Source organism: Hippocampus bargibanti, linkage group LG05, assembly GCF_051943395.1.
Source record: "Hippocampus bargibanti isolate YZ-2025 linkage group LG05, ASM5194339v1, whole genome shotgun sequence".
In the NCBI taxonomy this organism is placed as follows: Eukaryota; Metazoa; Chordata; class Actinopteri; order Syngnathiformes; family Syngnathidae; genus Hippocampus; species Hippocampus bargibanti.
The window spans coordinates 13,534,343-13,560,487 of record NC_142738.1 but is presented as its reverse complement, the minus strand read 5'-3'; the positions used below and the strand labels follow the sequence as shown (position 1 = coordinate 13,560,487).

General features: G+C 42.7%; 1 protein-coding gene across 4 annotated transcripts in view; it reads right to left on the bottom strand.

Annotated features, from left to right (window-relative positions):
- The window catches only part of mapk8ip2 (mitogen-activated protein kinase 8 interacting protein 2), a 29,288-nt gene extending 3,430 nt beyond the window's left edge, over positions 1–25,858 (bottom strand). The window contains exons 1-14 of one of the 4 annotated variants that reach the window (XM_088996727.1): positions 24,686–25,858; positions 24,281–24,575; positions 14,171–14,276; positions 6,705–6,947; positions 6,529–6,607; positions 5,931–6,131; positions 3,535–5,758; positions 3,256–3,464; positions 2,958–3,033; positions 2,552–2,724; positions 2,203–2,312; positions 1,939–2,061; positions 1,584–1,654; positions 1,410–1,508 (exon numbers count right to left, since the gene is read on the bottom strand). In XM_088996727.1, the coding sequence (XP_088852853.1) occupies positions 1,410–1,508; positions 1,584–1,654; positions 1,939–2,061; positions 2,203–2,312; positions 2,552–2,724; positions 2,958–3,033; positions 3,256–3,464; positions 3,535–5,758; positions 5,931–6,131; positions 6,529–6,607; positions 6,705–6,947; positions 14,171–14,276; positions 24,281–24,345 (3,779 nt within the window). In that variant the 5' untranslated portion in view covers positions 24,346–24,575; positions 24,686–25,858. Of the gene's footprint in view, positions 1–1,409; positions 1,509–1,583; positions 1,655–1,938; positions 2,062–2,202; positions 2,313–2,551; positions 2,725–2,957; positions 3,034–3,255; positions 3,465–3,534; positions 5,759–5,930; positions 6,132–6,528; positions 6,608–6,704; positions 6,948–14,170; positions 14,277–23,989; positions 24,253–24,280 lie in introns of those variants that run through there. The other 3 variants (XM_088996729.1, XM_088996731.1, XM_088996728.1) reach the window with 3 other exon arrangements.
- Positions 25,859–26,145: the final 287 nt, after the last annotated feature.

Genomic DNA, 26,145 nt, shown 5'->3' with positions numbered 1-26,145 from the left:
CAGTTAATAAATTGGGTTGTAGTGTTCTTACTGTGCTACAAGTTTTTCACACACTACATTGAATGCTTTAGTATATCCGGCCCAAACACTCCCTCCAAATGCTCCTGGCCCAGCCGGCCCCTATGGCAAATTTTAGAACCCATTGTGGCCCGCGAGTCAAAAAGTTTGCCCACCCCTTTATAGCCACAGTATAGCAAACCTAGAAGATTATTTCTGGTTTTGTTACATTGTTTTTCAACAAAAGAGGCTTTATAATAAAATAATAATAATAATAATAATAATAATAATAATAATCTCATCTCATCTCATTTTCCGTACCGCTTATTCCTCATTAGGGTCGCGGGGGTTGCTGGAGCCTATCTCAGCTGTCTTCGGGCACGAGGCGGGGGACACCCTGAATTGGTTGACAGCCAATCGCAGGGCACACAAAGACATACAACAGTCACTCTCACACCTATGGACAATTTGGAGTGGTCAATCTGCCTGCCATGCATGTTTTTGGAGTGTTGGAGGAAACCGGAAGACCCAGAGAAAACCCACGCGGGTCCGGGGAGAACATGCAAACTCCACACAGGGAGGCCGGACCGGGACGCGAACCGGCGACCTCTGCACTGTGAAGCCGGTGTGCTAACCACTCGACTACCGGGCCGCCCAATAATAATAATAATAATACATTTTATTTAATTTACAAGCACCTTTCAGGGTGGCTGCTGATAGAGTGCTTATGACAGCTTTCCAGCTGTATTGCAGCAGCATGTATTTTGTTCTTCTACTTTCATTCTTTTTATCACTTTGCTGCTGTGAAATGTAAATTTCTCCACTGCTAGGCTAATAAAGGCCAATCCAAATCTGAATCCAAATCCAATAAAACCATAAATAAAATGCCATGATGTCCTTGATCCACTGGTGAAAAGATGCTTTGATCCTCTCCTCTTTCATCCAGAACTGCTTCATGAAACAAAGAGGGTACAGAAAGTGCTTAAGAAGGAATGACTCTGTGTCTTTGTGTTGTCATATTATGTCACATTATTTAGTTTTTTTTGTTGTTCTTTTGACTTCAAGACGGCGCCGCGAGAGTGGCTGCCTTTCCAGCAGCTCATGTATTATGTTTTTCTACTTTCAATCCTTTCATCACTTTGCTGCTGTGAAATGTAAATTGCACGCTGTAAAATTGTACATTGTAAATTTGCACGCTGGGTCCGAGAGGACATTAATTTCATCTGTGCTGTATGTCACGTATATTAGCATATATGACAATAAAGCTGACTTTGACTGAAATTTCTCCACTGTAAGACAAATAAAGGCAAATCCAATCCAATCCAATAAATAATAAAATAGCCAATTAAACTAAACTGTGAATGCAGTTTTAAACAGATGGGTTTTGAGGTGGTTTGAGGCTTTGTACTCACCCAACACACTCTGCTACAGGTCGCATGGACTCCTGGGAGACAAACACGTGACACGCAAACCTGCTCAGCATGGGGTGCTTAGTGATGAAGCCAAAGTAGCTGAGTAAAAGAAAAGCAAAAATCAGACTGTACATAAGCACTGGCAAATAACGATCACAGAATCTGTCCGGTTACCAGTTGTTCGTGGGATGACAACCGCAGAAGGAGATGTTCTTCATCTGGAAGAAGTGACTGCATCTGTCAAACTGATGACAAAAATACATTCTATCAACTGCATTTACCAGTTTTTGAGTTGGATTGAGGTTTTGATGGCCATTTTTTTCTGATTAACCTCAAATTTTCGATTGTCCGAGCATGACCAACAGCATGCCACAATAATATGAGCCAGTTATTGTGTTCTGGAAAGCCATTTGAGAATTAATGCAAAATCCTTTATATCCATCTTACTTGTAGCATGTTTTGAACTTCTGGTGCCCGACCGACTCAATTAACTCGCAAAGTGAATTTGAACAAGTCTTGTTCCTCTCACCTCATCCAGACAGTCGTATTCATCTTCCAGACTCATGATCAGCTTCACTCCTTGCAAGCTGATCTCCAGCTCACATAGGGAGGGGGGCCGCACGTGCACGGTCCGTTTCCTGGACAGTGCAATCTTCCGCAAAAAGATAGTGTTACAAATAGGCACATACATTTTTCACAACAACAAAAACAATCGAAAATTCAAGTGCTGGTAAACTAAAGTGCCATAATCCAAAAAATGTGTCTGTTTGTTGTGTTTCACTGTTTTTCTTACCTTCTGCATGGCAGCACAAAGAATTCCATTGCCTTGATGTTGAGGGACTTCGACAGAGCCCAAAAACTGCACATCGAACGTCTCTATCCATGCTGGATTACGTTTCATGGCTGCACAGAAGTGTCGAACACTGAGCCGGCCCCCACAAAATTTTGAGGCATTTGTTTTCTTAAGTTATTGTCCAAATTTAAATGAAAACCAAGGTAATTAAAGCCGAGGTATTTATTATGTATGTCATGGGGTACTTATTGGCATTATGAGCACATGTTCAAATTTGTCCTCTTAGCACACACTTTTAAAAAAAATCTTGAACCTTGGGGAAAAAAAAAATCAGAAGTTTTGTGCTCACCCAACATCTCTTTGGAGTGACCAATGACCTCATGGGCATAGAAGGCAGGGAAGATCCCACGTTCTCCTGTGCGCATATTGTAGCCTCGGTACCAATAGTCATCCTCTTCCTCTTCCACATATAGAGGGTCGTCCACATCCAGCTCCAGCTCGTCGGTGTGTCTGGGGATAAACCTACACAGGGAGGTTCAGGGATTACAATACCACAATTATTGCAGATCACTTCCACCCATTACTGTATCTGCACACGGTGGCAAGTGAGCTGCAATCTGTGCCAATTGGCTTTTCGTCACGCAGCCGGGTATACTCAAGATTGGTCGCAAAACAAATACAGCACATATAGAGATAAACAACCATTTCATTGACTAGGAAATTGTCCGAAAATGTCGTTCAGTAATGCGTTTTACCTGTACACTGCCCAGTGTGTTTGGTCCCTCTCCTTCCCATTGATGGTGCAGGAGAAAAGGCCAAAGGATTCGGTACCTATGTGAAAAACGGCCAGTCAGCAGTTGTCCTAAATATTCAACAAAGTTTAAATATCACAAGTACAGGATCCTATCCTCTTGTTAAAAAAATAGCCACCAAAAATTAAGGTAAAAGCCATCACACAATAGCCCTCTGACTATTGAAGAGCAATGTTCACATAATAGCAGTCCTGTGTGAGCCAATGACCGAAGCAAAGCATTAGTGTGCTTTGTGACTCACTGGAGGAGCGTGATGTGCTGTTGACAAAGATGTTGAGAAACTTCTTGGAAAACGGGAGGTCCGCCTCAGGAGATGAATCTTCAGAAGAACTGAGCAGTTCTGGCCTCAACTTCTCTCCATTGCAATAATAATCCACCTGACCAATCCCCAAAGGCTCTTCGTCGCATAGAGTGGAGAGCTCGCTGTCCTCACTCAAGACTGACGTACACCTGAGGAGATGAAAGCTTTGAACTACACAAAACTCACAAATGATCATCTAAAATTACCACCATAGCCTACCTTCTGAGGCTCACGAGTTCCAGAGTTGTGTTCTCATCAACCACAAGTGTGTATTTCATGGAGTCATAAGCTAGTCCATCGTCTTCATTGGGTGGCTTCGGAGACGGGTCTTTCTCACATGGTGGGAGGTTACGATCCGGGCAAGGATGGTCCGGCATGCAGGGGCCAGAGGGAGGTGAATTGTCAAGCTGTGAATCGTTACCCTTGTAGGACCGTCTCCTCAAGTCGTCCAAGAATGGGTACGAGTCCCCTTGGTCATCTTCGTCATCATTTTCTGTAGAATAGGTGAGGCTGAAGCAACGGTTGGACTGAGCAGTGGGTATGTCCAGTGTCAGCCTTTGTTTGACCTCAGTGATTCGTTCAAGAGAAGCGGATGACCGACTTGTCGTCTGAGGCTCTGTCTCTTGTCCAATGTCTTTATCACTTCTGATACTCTCGCGAAGGCTTGGAGAGTGTATTTGCTTCCTTTCCTCTGGCATGGTAAAGTAATTATTTGGCTGACCGCTTTCCTCTGGTCTTATGGAGTCCTTGAAGAAGTCATCTGTTAAATTCTTTGCAGTGGTGTAGATTTTGACGGTGCATGATCCGTAATCTCTGGTTTCCCGTGAATTCTCTGCACAGTGATCCAGACTCAGTGGTTTGATTGTGTCACCGGTGGGGTTGTACATATACAGACATGTGTTCATGGCAACACCTTCATTTGAAGGTTCCGTCATCTTCAGTCTCTGACATTCCTCAGCTTTTTTCAGTACTTCACATTCCTTGCCGGAAATCCCTATTTCTGGCTCATCATCAGCAAAACTGTCCCCCTCACCAATTTCTGAGGAAGGTGAAATGGTATCTGACACAGACGCCTCCCTCTTGAAGCACTCCTCGGGACAACTGATTGGGTAGGAGCCTTCTGATATCATCCTGTTGACCAAATTGCTCAGCAGCCAGGGGGAGTCTGAGTTTTCACTCAGGTCATCCTCACTTTCTGATTCTGAATCACCTTCACTAGTTTCATCGTGATCATCTGTGGCAGGCATAAGCTTGGGTCCCACTGGAAGGTAGAACGACCGTTTGAAGCACTCAAGGCCATGGTCGGGTTCTATCTTGAGCACCATTTGTCTGGACATGCTGTCCTCGCACTGTTGAGGAGGAAGGGTTTCATCTGGGTCAGCCTGGTGATCGCCAGAAAGACTGCCATCCATGTTCTTTAGCTCAATCAGAGCCTGGTCATCAGCATATGATTTAGGTGGCAAAAAGGTGGAGTCCACCGGGGATGGTGTAGCGATCGTTGGGGAGGGTAAAGGTGATGGAGAGGGCAGAGGAGAACCTTCTTTGATTGGGTCAGGCTGGCCCAAAATTAACGATGCTTTGATTCCCACAATCCCACTGTCCTGCTCTAACTCTGTATCTGGGTCCAGTTCTTGGTCTGATGTAGGTGAGCTGGCTTCTTCGATGGAGTTGGTGAGGTGAGAAGAGCGACCACTGCTGCTTTCATCACTAGTCAAGTCGAGCTCAGTTTCTGAGATGGATGAGATCATATTTGAGTGCACTGGGCCTTCACAAGTAAATGCTATGTCCACTTCTCCATCAAGCTCGGAGTCAGAGCCTGGGGAGCTCAGTTCTTTATCCAGGTCTGAAGTCACATAAACTTGCTGGTTCATGTCTGCAATCCCAGGATCTGACGATGGAGAATGAGAATCATGTGCCGCGACCACTGGAGCTGCCAAGGCTGGAGAATCAGAACATTTGGACTGGCCAGGAGCATCTGAGTGACTGGAGGACACAGAGCCGGAAAAGGCAGCCAGCTCGTAAGGTTCAATACATGGGAATTCCACATACGACGAGGGATTCTCCTTGCACACCATTTCATACGTCTCCTTGCGCATGAATTCAACTTCAAAGTCCTTGTCCAGCTCGTCTTCAGACAAGGGCGTGTCGGCACCATCGTTGCCTCCCAAAGGAGCGATAGATGACAAACAGTGACTGGTTCCATCCACATCCAGGTCGTTCACAGCTTCCATTGCAGACTCGCTTGTGATTGTGTATGTGTCAGTGGGAAGGCGATTCAAGTGTTTGTAGTTGTGACCATTGTTGAGGTCATGGTCCACCTCTGTATCTGAACACTGGGAATGCTCATCCACAGAAGGTACTCTGGTGGTGTGGCATAAAGGGTCGGCCTTAGGTTGAGTGACATCACCAGGGCAATGGTATGACTTGAATTGACCAAATGAGCCTGCAGAAATAATATTTACAGAGAAAAAATACTTCAAGATAGAATAAAATATGATGTATAGACATGTGTGGTATGAAATGTACATAATTGACAGTAATTGTTGGGCATCACTAAATCACTAATGTTGGATGAAATGAGTTCTAAACTAGCTGGGCAGCCCTATTTTTGTTACCGTATTCAAGCCTCTCCCGCCTGTTCCCCTCCATGTCACAGAGGAGGGGCCTGTGAGGAGAGTGGGGGTTCCCACGCTCCTCTGCTTGTTTTGCTGGAGTACCTTGGCTCTGGGACCCTGGTGGCTGGGAAAGCGATGAGGCTGGAAATTGGCCTGTCACATGGGTACCATCCTCTACACAGTGGGTTGGAGTCGTGCGGCCTGGAGTTGGAATAAGAATAGGTAATGATTGTTAAGGGCAAATTCTAATTGTTACAATACAGTATATTTTAAGTGATGAAAACTTATGCCACAGATGGACATTTTTTTAATTATAAATAGTAATACAGTATTGTCAAATGAACCTGATATGAAAATTAAAGTAGAGATGAATGTGATCTGCGCTATATACGATGACGTTTGCCACAAAAACCCTTTTTACAATTTTGTATCATCCATCTGTCAAATGGTACTGCTATTTCTTTCAAGTGCCACACCAGGCATGTGACCCAAAATGGTCAATTACTTACTACTGTATATACAATACAGAGTGAGTTTTGGGTGATCCTACTGCATCTGTTAGGTGTGTTGAGATCTCAGAAATAAAGCTGAATCCCACCCTGTGTCGATGAGTTGCGCAGGGAGTCCTGCAAGCTTGCTTTCTTTGGTGAGACACTGCTGTTGTTGTTCAGTGAATCCTAATGAGAAAAAAAATAAAAATAGACAGAAATGTCTCAGGCTCACATGGATATTCTGTAATTGATAGACAGTAGTTTTCTTGATGTTAACGTTTACCTGCGATACTGCCGTGGTGAGATTTAGTGTAGTCGGTCTGCTTTTGAGGGTGCCAAGAATGGGCGATGGTGGAGGTGACGCTGAGGGAGACGGTGGTGCATCATGGTCCATCTCCTCCTCTTCTTCCTCTTCTTCCTCCTCATCATCCTCATCTTCGTCGTCAATCATTTCGAACTCCTGGAAGTCGTCCTGGAAGGAGCACACTGGGTGGTGCATGTCGTTCTTCTCTAGAATGAGGGAGTCCTGACAGAGAGAGTGGATGGTATCAAATTAATACACTCAAGCAGCGCAGTTGGTGGTATGCATGATTATTTACAGTGTGCTTACAGCATGTGCTCTAACAGCATGTACAATAGAATCCAAAACAATGCAGTCATATTCAGTAAAGCCCCACACATTTACAGCTCAGCACAGATTTTCCATACATTCACAGATTGATTGGTAACTTAACCTCAGTTTTTGCTGAAAGTTTATTATATTTGCTGTTATGTGCTCAGTCCAAAACAATAAAAATATTATTTTGGCACTTGTGGTTGATTGCTTTTGTGACTGTAGTTGCTACCACCCATTTTTATCTTCATCACATGTAGGGCATTTTGCTCTTGAAAATATGCTAAAAATCCATTGAAATTGTGCAGCACACCCATAAGAAACCTTTGCGAACAACACAGTGACTGATTAAACAATGCGGGTGATATACAAAGAGACAGAGGGCTGATGACAAATAAATTTGAAGTGCTGCTCAGGTTTCACAAGCTTTACTGGAAAGCCCAATGAACAGACCACACCTTCATCCCCATATTTGAGTGCACAGGCTATTGACATTCAGTGGTATACGGTTGCACTGCGTCATCTTGCGGGTTGTTTCTGATACTTATAATACAATGACTGGTGACTAGGCGTGGGTCAAGTAGCCAGAAATTGTACTTCAAAATTTGTATACAAAACTTAAGAATCATGGTCCTCCAAATAATAGATAATATGCAGTATTTAGTGAATGCTGTTAACTATTGATGCTAGTGGTTTTCGATGGATTCGCGAAGTCAGTCAGAGGATAAAAGGATGTTATGCAACTTTGCTACCAATCAGTCAATACGTAAAGTGCGTTATGTCTTTTTCAAAGGGTGGCTGGATGGATGGATGGATGGATGGGTCGGTGGGTGGATACTATTTTAGAAATGACTCATGTCTTTTGGCAGTGGTAGTGTGCTCATCTGGTTCTATGTGTCAAGCTCAGTGTTGTGAAATAACATGACACATCATCCCTTCTCCTTACATACACCATGGGACAAAAGTACTGGGACATAATCTGTCATGGGTGTTGACAAGAAACATTACATGCGGCCACCATCCAATGAAGCAGTATTTTGATGACAAAATGAGAGATCACAGCCATTGGTGAAGAGAACTTCATAGGCATTTGTGGATTTGATATATATTTTTACAAGAGGCGATTGATCTGGTTTGGAGTCTGCACGGCGTACCATTTTTCTCTGGCTCTTGCACTGCTCTCTTTTTTTTAGATGGACCAATAAAAAGCTCTCACATCACAATCCAGCTGATGGCAGCTTGATGTGTCTCACAAACACCCACTCCTTTACCAGCAGAGCAACAAATCCTTGTTCTGAGATGCTATTAATGAGCTTGTGCTTGTAAAAATGTTCATTCCATTTACATTTAAATTTCCAACACCACTTATCCTGAACACGGTCGCACAGAGTTACTTGAGCCTATCCCATCTGTCTACGTGCAGAGAGTAGACTATACCCTGAACTGGTAGTTCAGTGCCACTCATCCAGATGATGACGATCATAATGCCAATAATGGGTTCTGTCAGGACACATCTGTTTGCAAGGCCATCAAAAAAAAGCATGAACATAAATAGAAATGTTTGTGGAGAAATGGGACATACTATAGAAAACTGACTTTTTAATAACTTCAGAGTTAGGTCAGGAATGCCTGCCTCTCCAAAATAGGCGAACGACATGTTGTGAAGGAAGCATGTCCAAGACATTTGGGAACTCTTTTAAATTGTGGAGAAAACAATGCATATTCCTTTATGTTTTGTTTAATCAACAGAACACCACAGGCCATTCTCATGAACTAACACCAGCACAAAGAGGACTGCTTCACGGTCATACTGATGGAAAATTTGACAGGGTTGCAGATGTCCCATAATTGATATGTGCTTTGCAAAAGCACCTTGAGAGGGCAACATCCCTGATCGGTTAGCACAAATTGCTTATGCACGGAAGGAAAATAATATGCACAACTTTTCGATGTCTAATTAGCAGACACACATGACTAATTTGATGCCTCTGCTGCAGTCTAAAAGGTTATTAGATGACCGTTTGAACACCATTAAGACGGTCAACATTGTGTAATCAAGCAAATCAGCCAGGCAAATCAAACACAATAAAAATCAAGACACAGTTTAAATATATTTAAACACATAATGAATATATTTGAACACCTACAAGGTGACAAGCATGCAATGCAAAGAAAATATTGATTTTGGAGTCTGTGTGATCATGTGACTTCGTCTCTAAGTATGTGGGGGTGATCAGTGGTTGAGAGTAGATTCTGTATGAGTGTGATCATTGAGTTTATGTGATTGACTGTATTTTAGTGTATGAAAAATGACTGAATGTAGCTCCCCTTTCCCACATTGGAGGGAATTGAAGTGCGTTGTGTGGACCGGATGCGGATTGTTTTTTCAGCATTTCTAGCCACGACATTCATCAAGGAGGAGACTGCTGGGTGCACCTTTTCGGCAGCACGAATATGCCAGCACTGTTTTTGATTGGGAGGACTGTCAATGCCATTTGACTGTCATTGCTGGCCAGCTCTGGGGCTTTTTTGAGCCTGTAACGGGAAGCATTTTCATAGCCCCACTTTATTCAGTGGAAAGGTCGGTGCTGTTGGACAATCTGCGGCTGGATGGATGCATGACTTGAGGAGTCCGCGATGAGAAGAAAGGAGCGTCAGCGCAGAGCACCTATGCATTTTATATTTGTTTATGATTGTTTATTTTAGTTGTTTTGACTTCAACATGACGCCGGGAGAGTGGCTGCCTTGACAGCAGCTCTTGTATTTTGTTTGTCCACTTCTTTTCCTTCCCTCTTTCTTTCATTATTTTGCTTCTGTGAAATAACACTTTCTCCAGTGTGAGATTAATATGGGCTAATGTAATGTAATCTAATCACAGTGAGTATAATGTGACATTAAAAGTGATCACGTATTTCACTGTTTAATGTATTGACCAATGACCAGATGACTGTTTGTATTAAAATAAAAGCAATTCAGTAGTCATTAAAAGTGCAGCTGTTTTGTGTATCTTTTCACAAACTGGCTGCAAAGGCTGATTAAAAACTGACTCCCCGTAACTATTTGGAATGTCTCAGGTCTGGGCACTGGGGTCAAAGGATAATCTCAAGGTTGAAGCTTGCGTTAACAAACATCACAATGCATAATGATTGTCACCCATTGCAGAGTGAGTGCATGGGCGAGCAACTGCCACTGGGGTTTGAAGTGACAACAAGCCAAAATCAAATCCGAAAGGTTCTGTGTCTGACATTTCCCTTTCTTGATTTTGCTGCCCTTAATCCTAAATGTCCTTGTCCAGGCTCGAGGACAGCTGGCCGATCCTGCTCCCGTCAGCAAGATGGATCCCCCGGGGCTCCGGTGCATCCTGATTTGTTTTAGTGGGAGTAGTCTGATGGGTTTGACTGTGTGATATACGCACAATGCAAGTTGTACATCAGGAAAGGAAATCCCTTTCAGGACTGAGCGGGCTTTGGTTGTTGTGCTCAGGAAGTACAAATCAGAATCAGAATCAGAATCATCTTTATTGCCAAGTATGTAGAACACACAAGGAATTTGTTTCCGGTTGAACACGCTGCGCTAGTATCGTCGTCAAAAAAACTGCTAAGTGGCACTATACAGTTCCATTTTGGCTACTGTTGAAGAGTTCAAAGAGTTAATGGCTTGGGGGAAGAAGCTGTTTAAATGTCTGCTGGATTTGGTGCGCATGGATCGGTAGCGCCTGCCTGAGGGGAGTAGCTGGAAAAGGTGGTGGGCAGGGTGCGGAGGGTCCAGTAGGATTTTCCGTGCCCTTGTTCGGATTCTTGCAGTGTGCAAGTCCTCGAGAGTGAGTAGGACGGTGCCATATGATTTTTTCCGCCGTCCTAACCGTCCGTTGAAGTCGGATTTTGTCCATTTTTGTGGCGGCCCCGAACCAAACGGTGATGGAAGAACACAGGATGGATTCGATGACAGCCGTGTAGAAATGTTGCAGCACCTCCTGTGGCAGGCCATGCTTCTTTAGCAGCCTCAGAAAGTACATTCTCTGTTGGGCCTTTTTCAGAATAGAGTTGGTGTTGACCTCCCACTTCATGTCCTGGGAGACTGTGATTCCCAGGAACTTGAAGGTCTCAACGGTTGACACAAGGCAGTTGGATAGTGTGAGGGGTAGCTGTGGTGATGGATGTTTCCTGAAGTCCACGATCATCTCAACTGTCTTGAGCGTGTTCAGCTCCAGGTTGTGACGGCTGCACCAGAGCTCCAGCTGCTCCACTTGTTGTCGGTACGCAGACTCGTCGCCGTCTTTGATGAGACCGATGACCGTGGTGTCGTCTGCGAACTTGATGAATTTGACAGCTGGGTGCGTTGAGGTGCAGTCGTTTGTGTAGAGAGAGAAGAGCAATGGAGAGAGGACGCATCCCTGCGGGGCTCCAGTGCTCGTGGTTCGTGTTGTGGATGATATATTTCCCAGTCTGACCTGTTGTGTCCGTCCTGTCAGGAAGCTGAGGGTCCACTGGCAGATCGTGGGGGACACACCAAGCTGGAGAAGTTTGGGGATGAGGAGTTCTGGGATGATGGTATTGAACGCAGAGCTGTAGTCCACAAACAGGATCCTTGCGTAGGTTCCTGTGTTGTCAAGGTGGTCGAGGATGTGGTGCAGTCCGATGTTGACTGCATCCTCCACAGATCTGTTTGCCCGGTAGGCAAACTGAAGAGGATCTAGCAGAGGTCCGGTGATGTTCTTTAGGTGGTTCAGCACGAGGCGTTCAAAGGACTTCATGACCACAGACGTCAGAGCGACAGGTCTATAGTCGTTCAATCCCGAGGGTGCTGGATTCTTTGGAACTGGGACGATAGTAGACTGTTTGAAGCAGGATGGGACTTCACACTGCTCCAGGGATCTGTTGAAGATTTGTGTGAAGACCGGAGCCAGCTGGTCAGCGCAGACTCTCAGGCAGGAGGGGGACACTCTGTCAGGTCCTGCAGCATTCTTGATCTTCTGCTGCTTGAAGAGCCGTCTAACGTCCAGTTCGTGGATCTATAGGGCAGAGGGCGGAGATATGGTAGTTTCTGGTAATGGTGGGCAGACCGGGGAAATGGTGGTGTCCTTTTCAAATCGGCAAAAGTATGTATTTAACTCATCAGCCATACCATTGTTGTACACTGCTTGGGGGGAAGGTAAACGATAATTTGTTATTGCTTTCAGGCCATTCCACACCGATGCAGAGTCGTTAGCGGAGAACTGTTTGTTAAGCCTCTCCGCATAACTTTTCTTTGCGATGTTAATTTCCTTCGTCAGCCTGTTTCGGGCGAGTTTGTAAACTGCTCGATCGCCGCTTTTAAATGCAGATTCTTTCTCTTTCCTAAGCTGCCTGAGTTTGGGAGTGAACCATGGCTTGTTGTTGTTGAATGAGCGGAAGGACTTTGTTGGTACACACATGTCCTCACAGAAACTGATGTATGATGTTACAGTGTCTGTGTATTCATCCAATGTGCCCGTTGAAGTTTCAAAGACGCTCCAATCAGTGAAGTCTAAGCATTCTTGTAGCGATAACTTTGCTTCATCTGTCAATGTTTTAACTGTCTTGACTACCGGTTTTACACATTTGAGTTTCTGTTTGTATGTGGGAATTAAGTGGATTAAATAGTGGTCAGAAAGACCCAATGCTGCATGGGCAACAGACCGGTATGCGCCTTTGAGTGCAGTGTAACAATGATCTAGAATGTTTTCTCCTCTGGTGAAACAGTCAATATGCTGCTTATATTTGGGGAGTTCACGGTTTAAGCGTGTTTGATTAAAATCGCCCAAAATGATCAGGGGTGATTCTGGATATTTTAGCTCGAGATGGTTTACATGGTCCGCTAGAGTTTGTATACACTGGTTAGCATTAGCTTGTGGCGCGATGTACACGGCAACGAGAATAAAGGAAGTGAACTCAGGTGGCGAGTAGAATGGCTTGCAGTTGAGAGACAGCGATTCCAAACCAGGGCTGCAGTGTGCGTCGAGCATCGTGACATCGGTGCACCATTCTTCGTTGATGTAGAAGCATAGTCCACCGCCTTTGGATTTCCCCGATTGCTCCGTATCACGGTCGGCCCGAAGGAGACGGAATCCGGGTAGGTGTAGTGCGGAATCCGGGTGGCGGTCACTGAGCCAAGTCTCAGTGAAGCACAGCGCAGCAGAGCGGGCAAACGTTTTATTGGTCTTTGTGAGAAGCAGAAGTTCGTCCATCTTGTTTGGTAGTTAGCGTAGATTAGCGAGGTGGATCGATGGGAGCGGCGTTCGAAATCCATGCTGCCGTAGCTTGACGAGCACGCCGGCTCGCTTCCCCCTCCTACGCCGCCGTCTCAAAGCTCCGTACAGAGCTGCTACGCCGCTCGCAAGCAGCCCCGAAAAACCTTGTAGATTTTGGTGTGTCGGTGAAAATAGTCCAAGAGTGGATTCCCCAATGCTCAGTAACTCTTCCCTCGTGTAACTGAGTCGCGTAGGATCGCAAAAAACAAATGAAAATGACAAAACCAGGAACAATACTAGGGAGCGTGTGACCGAGGCTGCCATCCGCGGCGCCATCTTGGATTTGTTTTTTATATTGTGGTTTAAGAAATGAGCGAAAGCTTCTCAAGTAAGACACCTGAGATCATTCAGCTAAATGGGGGAGTAAGGAAGAATATTTACAAGCATTAGAAAGGGAGGAAATGGCTGCAGAGAGAAATAATAGAAGGATGGAGTTGAGAAGGAACAACAGAAAGAAAGAAAAAAAAGAATGGGGCAAACAAGGAGAAAGGGAACAGGATACTTATTCGAAAGAAACCCATTCTGGGGTAAAGCCTGAATATAGATAGATCTAATGACGCAATTCAACAAACATCTTTTTTTCTAACTGCATACTTATTCCCACCATAAGCTTCTTGCAATTTGTGCCAACAGAGATGCATGACACACACATCGATCACTATTGTATCAGTCTTACAGCACCACTGAACCCAAATACTGTAGTTGTGTCCAGCTATCAAGTGTGAAATTACAAAGGCAAGTCAATGTGTTGTGATCATTCTGGAATCTGAAACCATCTGTGTCTCTTTGGGATTGTTTGGGGATGCGTCTGGGAACAATCCCTTCTGAATCACAATGTAGAGGCCCAAGGCAGACTTTTAAAACTCACCTTTTCATAGGGATCCGAGTCATAATTGAGACCAATTCCGCAGTCGTCTGTGATTTCGGAGAGATCTTCATCGTCAAACTCCTCCAGGCTGATATCGTGGGCCGGCCTAACAAATGCAGTAAATACATCACAGTCAATAGATATTAAAGTACAAACAGATATTACATTACAAATTAGCTTAAAGTGTTTTTAGTGATACATACATGTTTCTCAACCAAAATTAAGTGTATGAAGCCCATAAGATAATAAGTGGCCCAACTGAATATCTAAGTAGACGCACACCCATACCCAACCCGCTCATTTTCCATTGCAAACAAAGACAAAAAAGAAAAGTACAGTAAAGTCTCGTTATATCGATATCGGTTATAACGATAGTACCGCTTATTACGATATTATTTTCATTTCCCTTGCACATTTCTAGTCTTTTTATGTATAATTAGTACCGTTTAGTACGATACCCGGTTGTTACGATAATCCGGTTATTACGGTGCTCCTTTTCATCCCCCGCCGGCCATTTTTGTTGTTTACATCGATATATCCGTCGCGCCATTGGTCAACTTGGTCACGTGTCTTGTTACGTGAGCCGCCATCGGTCGCGCCATTGGTCGACTTGGTCACATGAGCCGCCATCGGTCACGCTATTGGTCGACTTGGCCGTGTGACTTTGTCACGTGACACGCCATCGGTCGCGCCATTGGTCGACTTGGTCAGGTGACTTGGTTACGTGCCCAGCACCCGTGTAGCAGAGCCATTTTCATTTTCAGACGCTAGCTCGTGTGTAGCAGACGAGATTGAAGTGTTTGTGTTAAAAGGTAAAAATGGGAAGCAGAAGAAGATTGATGACTTTTTTAAATTGTATACATAATACAGTAAGATGTAAGCGTTGCAGTTTCCCTGTTGTGTTATGTACATGCCCACTGTACTGTATATGAATGCAATCGTTTTTTGCAACAATGTTTCTTGTTTTGTCTGCTGAAGCGCGATGATTTTGAAAATTATTAACATTCCATACTGTGTATTAAAGGACAGCCGATGTCACTTTTTATTCAAATGCAAATAAAAATGACTTCACGCCAAGACGTCTTGCATTGCTTGTGAATCCAAACAATGGCTTCAGATTCGGATAATATGCTTTCTTGTTACACATCCAGTTATGAATATGTTTCAAATACACTGTAGTTCTGAAGATTAAAGCATACATGTTTACAATCATTAAAGAATTATATGTGCCATTTTGAGGCAACATTGGGGGAACAAAAAAGGGAGCTAATGGCCAGCTCCGTTTCTTATATGGCGCTTGGCTGCCCTCTTTTGGCGGCTTTTGTTTAATGCAGTTCGGCGCAGGATCGGATATATCGATAGTCCCGGTTATATCGATATTTTTTCGGACTCCCTTGGATATCGATATAACGAGACTTTACTGTAATTTGGAAACATTAAACACACACAACATTACGGTTGTTGATTCAATCATTTCGGTTATTCAAACAACTTCGCTCCATCTGCATATCTTTTTGCAGTAAATACTGTATATGAACAAAAACTCAAAAAATAGGGTCATTAGTCATTAGGGTCGCGGGGGTTGCTGGAGCCTATCTCAGCTGTCTTCGGGCACGAGGCGGGGGACACCCTGAATTGGTTGCCAGCCAATCGCAGGGCACACAAAGACATACAACAGTCACTCTCACACTCACACCTAGGGACAATTTGGAGTGGTCAATCTGCCTGCCATGCATGTTTCTGGAGTGTGGGAGGAAACCGGAGGACCCGGAGAAAACCCACGCAGGTCCGGGGAGAACATGCAAACTCCACACAGGGAGGCCAGACCGGGACGCGAACCGGCGACCTCTGCACTGTGAAGCCGTTGTGCTAACCACTCGACTACCGGGCCGCCCTCCTATCTTCTCATGTTTTTAGCATTAACACTACAATCCCTGTCACTATTTTTAGCCAATACCTGTATTCAACATTGTGTAGAACAAGTGGGGAAGGGTGAGGCAAAAGCAGAGTTGGTCTGCTCGCTCGCCTTCACAAGTCACAGCAGGTGAAGTCCATAAAGTTGATGTGGCCTGTAATGAGCCATGGCTAGTTTGCGCCATTAGCCTGGAATGCCACGGCGCCCCATTAGCTGCGGCACACATTCGTTTTCCACAGCAGCTGTCTTGCAATTGTGTCACAAGGAAATGCTGCACTGCAGTATTTCTAATCGAGGAGAAGGGAGGACACTGCGTGTACTGTGCATGCAAGTAAGCTTGTGTTGGGCACAATGTCACGGAGCAAATGCTCACATGAAAGTTGGCAACTTATATGACAACAACCGATGAGCATAAGTGAAATAAACAGTGCACTGCACTGTATCAAAACAATGTAAAAAATACCTGCTTTTAAATAATGTAATTGCTGTGCATACTGTAGTATTTATGGGTTGGATGAATGAATCCAGGGGTCATGGTATTGTGAATGACATCAGAATTTACAGTTGGTCATGTGAACATCTGGGCTAAGTGGTGGGCTGTGGTAGCTTTTTATTGTGTATTTGACTGTTTGTCCCATTTAATAAATGGCTGAAAGTGTTTTAACAACCTCCTTTCCTACATGCTCAGGAACATTAAATTGCTCTTTTTTTCTCTTCATTAATGCATTCCTAAATGTTGCCCATCATAAAAAATACATGAAAAAAAAATGAACAATGAACAGCTCGAAAGAGCGAATCCAATTTTTGTTTTGTATGTCAATTTATGTGTGTCGCAATATATCGACCTACTTGTGGATGAGCCAGGACACCTCTTATCCAGCGCTAACATCCATCTTGATATGAATGCTACTGTTTAGTTGTTGTACGCAGCATACACAAAAGTCTTAAATTACAAAAATAAAATAGATACAAATATGGGGAAAAAAGAAACATAGGTGGTAATTCAAATTGAATTAATAATTAGGTGTGGTGGTGAGGGGTATTTGATCCAACTCCTTATTCATACTTTCCTATTACAGTCAAACCTCGGTTTTCAAACATCTCGGTTCTCATCACATTCGGTTTTCAACCAAAAATGTCATATTTTTTATGCCCCAGTATACAACCGAAATTTGGCTCTCAACCAAACTGAGTACATCTGAATGCATCACTCGACTACCCTGTGCGTCCTTATACGTCACTTCCTTATATGTCACGTCGTCCTCATTGTCTCATTGTGACCGACGCATTAATATTGTTATTTTATTTTTGCGAAAATGCTGACATATTTGGTTAAGATCTCCTGAATAGTATGATTTTAAAGCAAGCAGAGGATGGTTTGAAAAGTTAGTGTGCCCTGTGTTTGCCCAAAGACAGCTGGGATAGGTGCCAACATGCCCCGTGGCAGAAAGACAGAGCGATCTTTATGTACAGATGTTAATGTTGATGTTAAAAATTGATGAAAATAAAAGTTTGTTTTTATAGAATTTTACACATGACCTGCTCTATTATTAAGTTTTTATCCGGTTTATGCGATGAAAGAGTTATAAAGTTGTTTTCTAGACTTTGAACGGATTAATATTTTTTACATTATTTTAATGGAAAGTGCTGTTTCGGTTTTTGAACAAATCAGTTTTCGAACAGGTTTCTGAAACGGATTATGGTCGAAAACCAAATGCAGTCTCCCCTTATGTCATGATCTGGTTGGCGACCAACGGGGGGCGCTGTCGGCCCCGCCTGCACCTGCACAGGTGCTGGTCGTTTCCAATCAGTTACACTCAAAAGGACCCCCGACACGACCATTCGTTGTCGGGTAATTGTTGTTGAATGTCATTGTATGCTGTTGTATGCAATTGTATGCATCGTGTGCAGTGCATGTGTTCGTTTAATCTTGGTGGACTTTTAATCTTGGTTTTCTTTTGATACTTGGTATTTTTTCCGTTCAGATGATTTTGATGTTTTAGATTTTGTTCCTGCTGACTTTATTTTAATACAATTTGTCAAACATAACCTCCTGCTCCGGGGGCGGCCCGGTAGTCGAGTGGTTAGCACACCAGCTTCACAGTGCAGAGGTCGCCGGTTCGCGGCCCGGTCCGGCCTCCCTGTGTGGAGTTTGCATGCTCTCCCCGGACCCGCGTGGGTTTTCTCCGGGCCTTCCGGTTTCCTCCCACACTCCAAAAACATGCATGGCAGGCAGATTGACCACTCCAAATTGTCCCTAGGTGTGAGTGTGAGAGTGACTGTTGTATGTCTTTGTGTGCCCTGCGATTGGCTGGCAACCAATTCAGGGTGTCCCCCGCCTCGTGCCCGAAGACAGCTGAGATAGGCTCCAGCAACCCCCGCGACCCTAATGAGGAATAAGCGGTACGGAAAATGAGATGAGATGAGAACCTCCTGCTCCCTCCTGCCTGCTTTTTGGGATCCGCACCCGCCATCACCACCTTGCAAACCGTGACACCTTACTGGACTTATTATAATACATGCTGTGAGTGACAAATCGAAATGTTAGTGTTTTTTTTTTATATTTCCCATATTTTCTCATTTGCTATGAGCTACAGTGACATGAAAATATATAATGTATACATACACTGTATATATTTTATATACATATATATTATATTTTTCATGAAAATATATAATGTATACATACACTGTATATATTTTCATGTGTGTATACATACATTTTATATTTTTTCTAACCAAAAATATGCTGCTGAAATCTTTCTCATAGTAACTATTAAATGTCCAAAAGACACAAATCTTCATAAATAACAATGTCAAGCTGCTTGATGAACACAAATCACTCGCAGTACAACGTTGCAATGAAAGCATTGGCACAGGCTCTGTGTGCTGTGTGCCTCACAACACCTTCCAAGTTCATCCATTACAACTGTCGGATGGATTCAAACTCTGCCAATATGCGTGGGCATCGATTTACGCTCTGCGGGATACGCAAACCGACTACCAAATGCCGAGGCTGTCAAATTGTGTGTGACAAAAAATGTTGTGAGTCTCAAAAAGGTTTCTTCAGCCGTCTTCTGTACTTCTTTGAAGGTGTCGGACGTTTCGCTTCTTATCCAAGAAACTTCGTCAGCAAACTAAAGTATCAACAACCAAATACATTTTTTTTTTTTAAATCTGCTGTTAAGGGAAATTTCCAGAGTGTGAATAGAGAATCTAGCGCCAAAGCATTGACTTGCAATAAGGCAGCGTATTAATATATGTGAGAGAAAGGGTTCCCACCACACAAATAGAAACTGTCCAAATGCGATTTTACAAGTTATAAATTGAAAGAAAAACGTGAGAGATTAAACAGATATCATGTTATTCCTGATTGATTGAACGTGACAAAGAAATTATTTTACATGAGACATGGGTTTGGGAGCCACATGAGGTGGCTCGGGCATCTGATTAGGATGCCCCCTGGATGCTCATCGTGAGGTGTTCTGAGCATGCCCCGCTGGCAGGAGACCCCGGGGACGACCCAGGACACACTGGAGAGACTATGTCTCCCAGCTGGCCTGGGAACGCCTCGGGATCCGCCAGGACGAGCTCGAAGAAGTGGCTGGGGAAAGGGAAGTCTGGGCTTCCCTACTGAAGCTGCTGCCCCCGCAACCTGACCCCGGATTAGCAGCAGAAAATGGATGGTTGGATGGATGGATGGAGACATGGGTTTGGTCTAATCGCAAAATGATGATGATGCAAGCTTTTTTTCATGAATATTCAAGGGTAGGTTCCAAAGCAGCACATTTCTGAATGCTAAATGACGAAAATACACATCATGCCATGAATTGTTAATATTAAATGAAAGAAAGAACAAGGGTTTAATAACAAATAGGGCCGTGTCTGCTCCAAAATGACATCATCTTTAAAGAGCCAAGGACATTTATTTAATGAGTCACTCAGAAGATCAATTCACAGGCTTTTCACCCTCCTGTCACTCACGCTAATGTGCGCGTGGCCTCACACATACACACACACACACACACACACACACACACACACACACACACACACACACACACACACACACACACACACACACACACACACACACACACACAGTCACACGCATGTTTTGAATCATCCCTTTCTTCCTAATGAAGCAGTCCTTTGTCATTGTCATTTTACTGGAGAATAAGAGCATATCGTGTACTACCATTATAAAATGATCTAAAGCCATGACTATTTTTCCTTATACTGTACTGTATATCCATTCAGGCAATCCAAAGATCAATTCCCAACTCTGATCTGATCTCAGCGTTTCTGACCAAATCAATGGTAATGGGACACCCACCTTGCTACAAAACTGATCCCAACCAGATTGACTTAAGAGCCCCCAAACAATGGCTGTCGAATGTTCTCAATGAGTGAATGAATGAATGAATGTATAGTATGTATGTATGTATAGTGCCACTTAGCAGTTTTTTTTTTGACAACGATACTAGTGCAGCGTGTTCTACCGGAAACAAATTCCTTGTGTGTTCTACATACTTGGCAATAAAGATGATTCTGATTCTGATTCTGATTCTGATTCTGAATGCCTTACGTCTGCTTATTAAAATGTCTTTATATTACATAAAGGTTGTATGTTCGGAAAATAAATGCCCTTTTACAGTACCGACTATGTGCATTTTTGTCCTTAGTATAGTTTTTTTGACTGATCCAAAAAGCTGCATTATTATGAAACATATGTTCATGTTTTTAAGTCATTCACTGCCAGATACATGTATGTGCAAAAATGTATCCACTCCAGAGCCAGGCTTTTTGTCATTTTCAATCAACTTGCAGGACCCACAGAATATTGAGTTTTATGACGACATGAACATTCAATACAGCGTTAGAAACCTTCGACTCTACTTTCATCAGAAAGAAATAGTTAATTCCTAAGTTATATGGGTCTGAAAGTATACGAACTTAAAAATGGGGCAGCTGTACATAAACAAGACAATCCATATTGATTTATATAACACTTTAACAACAGCTGAAGCTGTAACAAAGCACTAACATGGACAAAATGTCAATTATGTCCCCTTGTGGAAAGGAAAAAAATATTGCAAGAAAGAAAGCAGCAAGCAAGAAAAAACAAAAGCAAAACTAATTCGGCAATGGCACTCAATGTCACACTTTTCAATTCTTGAATACATTTGAGAATGGCAACGAATGAGTTAAATGATGATAAAAATTTTCAATGATAATTAACAAGACTATACCTTCCCTACCACAAATCCCTAAAACAATAGACACCTGTTTGAAAAAATATATCACAAAATGTAAAATTGAAATGTTTCTAAAACTGCTTAATTTATAGTTTATGTACTCTATGCACATAAAATGAATACATTTAACAAATTGCCCCCTGAGGCTGGGCAATTCATCGTCCACATGAGGGTCACGACTATGCTGGAGCCTATCCCAGCTGGCTTCGGACATAGACACATAGAAGAACAACCATTCCTGCACACACTCACATCCAGGGACAATTTTGAGTGTTCCATTAATGTGCAATGCATGTTTTGGGACTGTGGGAGGAAATCGGAGTACCCGAAGGAACCCCATGCAGGCACGGGGAGAACATGCAAATTCATACAGGAAGGCCGGTGTCGGTGCTCACCACTCAACACCATGCCAGAATACACGTGAAAAATTACAATTATATACAGTAGAGTCTCGTTATATCGATATTCTTGGGAGTCGGAAAAAAATATAGATATAACCGGACTATCGATATATCCGATCCTGCGGGCATGTAATTTTCTCCTTGAGTTCATAGAAACAGTATCGTAATAAGCAATACTATCGATAGAACCGATATCGATATAACAAGACTTTACTGTATTTCTATCCATCAGGTGTAACATTGGCTCGCTTTGTGAACATGAGTTCCCTCGTTGTGAAATCATGACAGGTGCATGTTTGGTCTCATTCGCCAGGCCGTGTCTGTTCCACAACCAAATATTGTATCACGAGGATTATGTAAAAAAATATGTATCTTTGTTGTGATTATTTTTGATATTGTGACACTGACATTTTCTAGGCCTGATATGATAAAGAGCAGTTCGGCCAACCAACTGTCGCTGAGCTGCTAGGTCACGTGTCATCCATTCGGATTGATCTGAAAGCTGCAACGTGAAACTCAATCCCTCAAAAGTGCACAGCGCTGGAAGATAAATCCTTTGGGGGTGCTAATGTGATTGTGTGTGTGTGTGCGTGATCTCAGACATCCGAATCATTTCTGATGCAGTACATTTTAAGAAAAAGAAAAAGAGAAAGTCAAAAGAAAAAGAAGAAAAACAAGAAGAAGAAGAAGAAGAAGAAGAAGAAGAAGAAGAAGAAGAAGAAGAAGAAGAAGAAGAAGAAGAAGAAGAAGAAGAAGAAGAAGAAGAAGAAGAAGAAGAAGAAGAAGAAGAAGAAGAAGAAGATTTTTTTTTTTATTACTGGTCATGTCAAGGTCAAATAGAAGGATTGTTTGAAATGTGTATTTTTTTTCTTTTTGTTCCAGAAATAAGAACGTTGAATATCATTCAGACAGATGAACAGCTTAAATAAAAGTCTGTTTACATCGATACCTTAATACACTAAAAACTCCTTATTCTGATGAATAAGGTACACTCTTGTAAAAAGACAGCATTTGCTTGTTCTGTTGCACTTTTTTAAGATATAATATTTAGAGGATGTGATTATTCCGATGTTGATTTCTACATTTTGCGAACATTAAAACAAGCTGGTTTTAAATTAAAATAAAATGAATGAAAAATGAAATATATTTTAAATATACATGGAGATATATTTACATTGTTTCAGTTTATTTATAGAAACACCATTTTGACGAGCAAAATACTGTATCATATTGTGTTGACATCGCTGTTATCATAAAGAATTGTATCATTAACGCATTCACTGCCATTCACGAATTTATAAGGGAATTGAAAATATGACGTAGAGCACCATTCCCGAATTAATTCCAGTGTTGTTTTCATGGGCAGAGGTCTGCTCTGCCAATGTTTTTCCCCTTCTGGGCAATGTTTTTTTCCACAAGGGGGCAGCCTTTCCATTTTTGCCATGTTAGCGCTTTGTTCTAGCTTCAGCTGTTGTTAAAGCACCAGATAAACCAATATGTATGCATTGCATTGTATTTTGGACAGCCGCCCTTATTTCAAGCTCATATAACTCTAGACCCACATAATTTAGGAAGTAGCTATTTTTATCAGATGGAAGAAGAAAGTCTAAGGTTTCTTACGCTGCATTGAATGTTTATGTAGTCCGAAAACTCAATATTCTGTCGGTCCTGGAATTCGAGTGACAATGACAAAAACCCTGGCACTGCAGTGGACACATTTTTGCACATATGGCAGTGAAAGAGTTGAAATAAGCTGGTTTTAAAGTAAAATAAAATGAAATGAAATACATATATTGAAATGGTTCCTGGTTATTTATAGAAAGACCATTTTGACTACCAAAATATTGTTTCAAAATGTTGTGTTGATATCGTCGCTTAATGTGGACCTTAGGTCTAAAAAAACGTATCGCACCAGCAGCTGCCCTGAGAAAAGCACCATCATGGGTTCCTACGTAGTTCTTTAGATGTTCTGCATCTCGATTTGATTTTCTTTATCCCATTTTGAACTGTGCATCTTTTATAAAGCTAGAATATGACATGAACAAATGAATGTAATTGAATGATTTCATTTAAGCTCTTAGCCTTGGGTGTGATTAGCTTGTACAGGCACCCTTAATGTTGTGACCAATTTGTTGTACCGAACGGGTGATTCTAAGTGTCTCGAAGAGCAAAAGGAGCCATTCCATATATGGATTTCCAAGAAAGTGTACACCAGCGGTGATGATGCTGCCTGCATCCCACTTACACTAGTGCGTATCTTGCATCATCACAAACGCTTTCTAGCATCAGCCTGCGTGTAGGAAGGCGCCAATCAGGATCAGGGCGTGGGCCTCCACAGCACCAAGGCCAGAGCAGACAACAACACCACACGAGAAAACATTTTCACCACCTTTTGTCGTTATCTCGAACATATCAATGGCGTCATTAACCGCATGTTGCACTGGAATGAGGCACAAGTAAGGAATCAGACAGCTTCCCTTCCCCTTTCTCCCCTCTGCGCCCACAGCACGCATCAGCCAGCGCATTTTTTTTTTACCTGCAGCCCGGAGGAGAGAGGGAGTGGAACGTATTGAGGGAGAACATTTCAGCCCGGTCCGCCATCTTTGCTGACACGACAGCCCACTATACCGTGGGGACGATCACGTAGAGGAAACGGCAGTCCATCCACGGCAAGGGCGTTCGCGGTGTTTTTTTTCCCTTTGCTTTCTTTCCCCCCTCCCGAACGCCACTCTCTCCGTCTTGTTCAGACGCTGATGTTGCGCGTGCAGCAGGAGTCGAGCATCCACGCAGAGGGGGCAGAGGGAGGGGAATGCTTTCTCGGTTTAAATAATCTGCATGGAAACAAAGGACAATATTCCGAAGTATGATCCAAAATGTCAGACAAGGTGTCTTCCCCACCCCCTTGCGAACGTCTGGTAAGGATGACGAAGAAGGTGGAGACCTTGAAGATGCTGCGGGTGACACACGACGGAAGCTCGCAGGCAGCAGTGCAGAGACGGGCAGGGATGGGGTGGGGTGGGGGGCGGATTGCGTCATTTAAACCGAGTGGGATGCAAGCAGAGGGAGCGGAGGGATTGTCCAACAGCAGTGACGTCAGGGGAAAGAGAAAAACCTCGATTCTATATATTTTTTAAAAACTCAAATTTCGTTGAGTGCCGTTGAGTACATTTCAATGTCAGACTCGATAATGTCGAAATGATCCTCAGTGAGATGATTAGAGCAATTAAATTGATACCTTTTTACCTCTGGATTGGTTCTGGGGAACAAAAAAAAAGAACTTATGTGTACTGGACCACAAAACGTAAATCAACAGTACAGTAACATTTGAAGATGCTGAGCTGTCATGTACTGTAAGTTTTGAAAAGTCCAGATAAAAAATAACAAAAAACAAAAGATAAGTCCAAGATAGCGCAGGAGTAGGCAGCCATGAGCAAGTGCTCTCACAAGCCTTGATTTTTTTTTAATTTTCTTTTTGTGTTGTTTTTGTGTTTTCTTGTGTCACTGTGTGTTGTGCATTGTGTGGAATTGATCGTTTTTCAGCATTTTTGACCTCCACATTCATCAAGGAGTAGATTGGTGAGCGGTTGCGCCTTTTCGGCAGCACACATGAGAATCAGAAAACCTTTATTCGTCCCACAATGGGGAAATTTGCAAGCACATATGCCAGCACTGTTTTCCATGGCAAGGTATTTAGTCTCTAAAGTGCTTCAAAATACTTTATTGATACCAATTAATTGTTGCTTTTTAGTTCAGGCTTTTGATGCCACCCTCTGACATCAACGAAAGCGCACAAAAATAAATGTCTTATACGATACAACTTCTCAATAATCACGTGAGAGAGAAAAAACTCGACTCTCGTACTGTAAATATGTCTTGATGCAATATAGCTACATATATCAATATATCTTTTGTTTGATACTTGCACTACGTACAGTTTTCATTAAATTTGTTTGCACATTTACAGTATACATCTCTGTCCTCTGACATTTTTTCTATGCTTAGAATGTTTTTTATCCTTTCATCCCCTCCCCCAACCCCTTTTAAATTGCTGCTGTGGACTGCAAATTTCCCCATTGTGGGACGATTAAAGGTTTTCTGATTCAGTTTTCTAATTCTGATTCCAATTCAGGTTCATATATAGCTTCATTCAACTGGGTACTTTTAACATGTTTTTAAAGCTTTATTCTGTTTTTTTTTCCCATGATGTAGGGAGTTTTTTTTAAGAGACTGTGTTGGATGAATATATATGCTCATAAAGACACTTGTATTTCACACAATTGCATTTTTATTTCCATTCAAAACTTTGACTTGGGGATACAAAAATACTCTTATCATTTCACAGTAGCAACACAAAATATGTGATAATTTCCAAACGAAATGTTTTGTCACCTTCCAACACAT